The sequence below is a fragment of the Atta colombica genome, unplaced genomic scaffold (genome assembly GCF_001594045.1).
Source record: "Atta colombica isolate Treedump-2 unplaced genomic scaffold, Acol1.0 scaffold12, whole genome shotgun sequence".
Taxonomy (NCBI): Eukaryota; Metazoa; Arthropoda; class Insecta; order Hymenoptera; family Formicidae; genus Atta; species Atta colombica.
In genome coordinates this window covers 4561416-4567675 of record NW_017259206.1, presented here as the reverse complement: position 1 = coordinate 4567675, position 6260 = coordinate 4561416, and the positions used below count along the sequence as shown (strand labels likewise).

Sequence of the window (6260 nt, the reverse complement as noted above, 5' to 3'; positions counted from 1 at the left end):
TATATATATATATATAAAGAACCGTGTTCACATATTAATAAATTTTCTAACGAGGAATAACTCGAATGGAATTTCTCCTTCAAAATTAATCGATTTGTGATGACCCAACAGTACATGATTTTTGATTACAGACTTTATATTTATTCGACCAAGGAAGTTGAGATTTTTAACATTGAAGATGCGCGCGATTAAGTATGAAAAGTAAGTATGAAAAGTCAAAGCCATGAATATGACCTCAACGAGATCCTTAGACCGGAGGATGCTAATGTATTATTTTATATAATGTATTATTTTAATATGTCAATAGACTTGGGTATTTCAGGATAATCTTCACAAAAAAAATCAAAAATAAACTTCTTGATTTTTTTGTTAGACTATTGTGACAACCGATAGAAAGAGATGCGAAGACAAAAGGAACATATGTAAGAAAATAAATATAACATAAGAAATTATAAATATAAATAATATAAGTATAAATAAAAAAAGTAATACAAAATAGGTCATATATTATTTATAAATATTTAATTTGTAGTTATACTCATGTTTTGACTAATATAATGAAAATTAGAAAGATATTTCAAAATTTGTACTTTTTAAATCTTTCTTTATATGCGCAATTATATGTTGAATAGGTAATCATAACAAAATTCTTGCATTAGTCATGATATGATACATCATTCATGAAAAATTAATTAATTTCGATGCCTCTATTAATGTTTTATAGACGTTTTGAAGCTTGTTCAGAGTAATTCATCTAAGAGATGATGCATCGTTTTTCTTTCCGAATAAAGATACACACTTAAATGAAAGAGGGACTCTTCCGTATTATAAATTATATTTTTCTGTACACATATTTAAAAATTTCTTATTTTTATTTTAAAGATAATTTTATATATAACTACAATACTATTATTATCATATTAGAATTAGTTTTAGATTTCAGTTATCGTTATAAGTTATAAAACGTTACTTGTTTTCTATGTTAATAGAACACGCGCAAATTTTTTCGCGAACTTGCAATATAAATTAATATTTTGTAAGAGCTTATTAATTGATTAGTTAATTTTTTTTTAAAATTGATAGATATATATGTATGATGCATTTATATAGGATAATTACAATAATAATTACATACAAGATATAACTATAGGAGATAATTGTTATATAGCTAACCGCACAATTGATATTATCTTCATGCGTAAAACGCATATACATACATTAGTCATGTGGAATAATCTTTGTACGAGACATACTTTCGGATAAGCTATACTTAATGGTAATATAATGCGATTACTAGAAACAGTTAGTATGATCTTGAATTGTTGCAAACTGAAGATTATTTCTCGATAAAGTAATATATATTCTTATTATATAAGGAATATTCACTAGTACTTATATTTTCAACGATATGAAGGCACAACTCTGAAGGTATAACTTAGAATTTGTCGCCGTATACAGTTTCTTTTGATAATTTATTACAGATAGAAGATATTTTATTACATTAATTGAGCAATGGATATTAATAATTAATAAGTAATGTGTCTTTCCTTGTAAATATAAATTTTTATTACAATTTAATTTATTACAATTTAAGATTTTCATAAATCTTTAAGTTTTTGCATCTTAAACAACAAGATTTTGCATCTTATAGCAAAAATAATAATCTATAATATATTATAATGTCCTTCAACGTTTAGAAATAAAAAATCTTACTACTACAATTATTTTTCGGTATATATACACAAGTTAATAAGGTGATACTTCGCAAATGCAATTAATACAATCGATGATGTAATCTGGAGATGGCTGTAGTTTGTCTCCAATTTGCAATAGCAAATTACCAAATATGCACATATCTGAAAAAAGGAATATCAAATAAATAATCCTATTTTTTTTTAATCATATTTAAATATATTTTTTAGAATATGATAAATATTAATAGTACGGTCAATTATTTTATATAGCACATTCTTGTATTCAGTAAATTGGATGCGCAATGAAATGAGTTGTATTTTGTAATTAGTTATTTTATCATAATAATTGACGTATTACAGAAATTGATTTTGCATAGTTACTTCCTATTTGACGCGATTCAATACGGTTGTGTAATTAGTATCATATTTAATTAGTATCTGACCGTTCAAATATGTGCCAATATCTTATTTTATATATCTTACATATTTATATGATTACCAAATCTATCGTGAAATATAAATTTTTTTCTTAATATTGCGATCCATAAAATTAATGAAATATTAATAATTAATAAATTTAAACATATTAACAAGACAAAAAATTAACTTCTTCAGCTTTATTAAAGTACTCTAGTATTAATTTTATTTTTCATACTATATAATGCTCCAATTTTCTAAGCACTTTAGAATTCGAATTGAATTGAAACGATTCGAGTGATTACTTTTTGAAAGAATGTGATGTAAAATAATAAAGAAAATATTGTATTAACATTTTAAAAGAATAATTAAAATGTATATAACAAATTGTACACTTCTATCATGCGAATGTATATATATTCTAAATTTCTTAACAAATATAATAGAAATATTTTTTTTATCAACGTAATATTCCGCAAATGCATATAGAATATTATAAAATAAATTTACATTTAAAAATAAATATGAAACATACTAGTATAATTGTCATCCATTATAAAAGGTAGTCGTCTAGGAATGACAATGTCATCAGGAGCCTCTAAAAAATTCAACAAAAGTTATGAGAATAACGATGAAATGTGTACATCATTCAAATTATAAATTTACGACATAACATCGTCATATAACACGTGTTTTTTTCTGCGTAATCATTGAAAACTGGAGCACAATTTCGACGAAAATAATCATCGTGACTGAATGCAGGGTGAAGACATGGGGAACAATTAGGTTTGATACAGAAAGGTGGAACAGTTTCACCTAAAATTAGAAAATTCCCAATTCTAATAGGTATTATGTATATTACATCTTTGAATTATATAATTTAGAATTATATAATTTAACTGTTCAGTGTCACTTTTTACCATTATTTATTTATTACATAAGTATGAAAATATCGCGTAAAAATGAACACATAACAAAACATATATTTTTTTCAATCGAAATATCAAATATTAAGAATAACAAACAAATATATTTTTATTAATAAGAAGATTTCAGTATGAAGTAAAACAATCTCTATAGAGACAATGGCACCGAAATGTTAAAAACAATGTAAATTTATTATATGATAATAATTAATATTACCTTTGTACCCTGGTTGGCAGGTGCAAATCAAATCAGATTCTTCATCCACTTTGAAAGATTCATCATCAAGGTATATATGACCATTTACATTACAAACAGGTATCTCTTCCATTCTTGCAGCTAAAACATTTAAGAAGCATTACTTATACTTTATGATTATACATTCTATAATTTTATTTAATTCATGTGTGTATTTATATGTCTGACCTATATGTCTGAAGTAACTAACTTGAATCAAATTTTTATAACAATAATAAATGTATAATTGTGTTATAAGTTTATTATATACGATGAATACAAAAAGTGTTCGTACAGAGAAAATATTTTTTTAAAAATTTTTATTTTTTAAAATTAAATATTATCCAGCGAGAAATGAATCATTGAATTGATATCGATAAGATGATTTCAACATCAATTTAATGTCGATTCGACATTTAATTGATGATCATTTCTTGCTGGGTAATTAACAATTTATTCATAAAATATAAAATAGACTGTACGTTTCTTAAAATTATATATATTAAAAAGATGTGTATTAATTATAGAAAATATATCATCTGAAAAGTAAGCGAAAATTAAAAATTCTATTGTTTAGATGCTCAAAAAGTATTCGTACAGTCGAGAAATTTAGCTTATAATATCAGAAATATATATGCAAAGCTCATTTATGTATGTTAGAACAGAATGTATTCATTGTATAAAATTGCTAATTAATGTTTATTTTCTATAAATAAAACTTTTATAAAAAATTTCCTTGTAATACCGAATACTTTTGCTTTCACTGTATATTATATATACTTTCTTGAATTTTAATGAAAATAATTTTCATATTATAATATTAGGTATGGGAAAAAGTTTGTGACGTTTTTTTAATCTAATGGGAAAAATGCCACGAATTTTTTCCCACACCTAATAATTACCCATCAAGTGTTGTGAATATATAGAATACATAATATAGTACATACATAAGTATATACATGTATATGCTTTTTAATTAAGAATGTACTTACGACAAATTTGTTTCGGATTTTTGCAATATATTGAGTTTTGTCGTAAATAGCAACCATCTTTTACCTCTATTTCCGTATATTAGGAATATACCGAATAGTTTAAACACTGAAACGCAGCACTATATGGAAAAATTGGAGTTTAATCAAAAGATTTCAATGATCTTTATATTTTTTATAAATTAGCTGTAATTGATTAAATATTTAATATTTTTACGTGAGATTAAATACATTTTTTTTATATCAAATACGTTTTTTTTTATAAACTTTGCATTGTAAAATGATGGTTTACAGATGAAAAATTTAGATATTCTGCAATGTAAATAAGTGATGTGTAATTGATCGATAATTAAAAATCCGTCAAAGAACAAATAAAGACAAATTAAATATGAAATGCGTAATATGATAACAAGTAATTTTAATTAAATAACATCATCTCGTTTGAAATATGAAAGCATAGCAATACTTTTTCAAAAAATTATTATTAATAAGTTATTTATATAAAGATTTTACAAAAATATATATAATTGTATAATGTGTTGCAAAATATAAATGTTCTCTAAATATAAAATTTAGCTTTTTTATGGCAATAAATTTTAAACCGTGATATATGTGCATGTGTGTGTATTGTTATTATTTTCTTTAGCTATTTTATCTTCATATAATTTATTCATAATATATGGACTAATTTTGCTAGATTTTATATATATATATATATACACACACACACACACACACACACACACACATACACACTATTAATTATTAAAAATAATCCATCTGTTTTACGGTGAAATAATTTTATTTATTTATTTAGATATCATACTTACATTTGATTCTGGACCAATAAGACTCTGCAAATACATGAGGTATCGCAAAAGTTTGAATCTATAGGGTTAAGAAGTTGGTTGGAATTATATATATGACCGTTAATATAACACTTGTTCCTGGATCTTTGTTTGATATGGTTACAGTTGAAACTTTTCGGGCAATTGTCCTCCTTGTTGTCATATATTGGCGTGCATCCGAGATCTTTGTAATACGTTAATGGACCCGGGCATTCAAATATGTCTTTACGAAAAAGAAAACATCAAAAAGTTTTAACAATTATAAACAAGTGAAATTAATTCGAATCACGTAGGTTTTCTAATTTTTCTATTACTAATTTTCTATTACTGACTATTATCAGTCAACGTAATATTTGGCTAATTTCATATGGAAGTACGTATATTATGTTCTAAAAGTAGTTAAAACATAATTACTTAAATGATAGAAAATGAGATATTGATTTTTCTTTACGATTTATTTCGATTAGCTACGACAATAGCGGCGACGAATGCCACGAAGACGCACAATTGAACACAAATACATATGCTTTCCATGATCAAACACGCGCAAATATGTTATAGACTGCGCATTACATTACTTATACTGTTGTGACTACTGATTCGAGAAGGGATGCAAAGTTATGAAGGAACATACGTGAAAAGTATTTAATAAATATAAGAAAAGAATCTAAATAAAAAGAATAATATAGAAGAATAAGCGTTGTATACATAAATCTACATAAATTTAATGTTGTAATTTATATGTTTCGACCGGTACAAAGAACAGTGAAAGATATCTTTGTTTTTAAAATCTGTATTTTTAAAATTTTTCATTAAACGCAATTGCGTGTTAAATATTTAGTGTAAAAATAAATAAATAAAATTCTTATATTATTATATTGCGTCGTTCATAAAAAATTAAGAATTATCTTGAGGTTTCCACGAATGCTTTCTATAAAGATTATATGTTTCGCGAATTTTCTCCGTGTTCACCAGATTCATTCTTGGAATGTCAATGTTTCGTGAACCTTGCAGATTAAATTAAGAATTAATTGATATACTTCGGTATAGACATAAAAAAATTAATATCCTTTGTGCGTGTCTCAAGTCTGAGGCGTAACCGTATTGGAAGTATAACGCTCGTCGCTTGAATATGAGAGGGGTGGGGGTGA

At 24.8% G+C, this 6260-nt stretch overlaps 1 protein-coding gene across 1 annotated transcript in view; it reads right to left on the bottom strand.

Moving 5' to 3' along the window:
• LOC108694233 overlaps positions 1–5643 on the bottom strand; it is an 8295-nt gene extending 2652 nt beyond the window's left edge. Inside the window, 8 exon segments of the mRNA XM_018203597.1 lie at positions 1717–1752; positions 1755–1856; positions 2647–2709; positions 2778–2927; positions 3255–3374; positions 4265–4383; positions 5092–5334; positions 5570–5643. Of these exon segments, the coding sequence (XP_018059086.1) occupies positions 1717–1752; positions 1755–1856; positions 2647–2709; positions 2778–2927; positions 3255–3374; positions 4265–4383; positions 5092–5334; positions 5570–5643 (907 nt within the window).
• Positions 5644–6260: the final 617 nt, after the last annotated feature.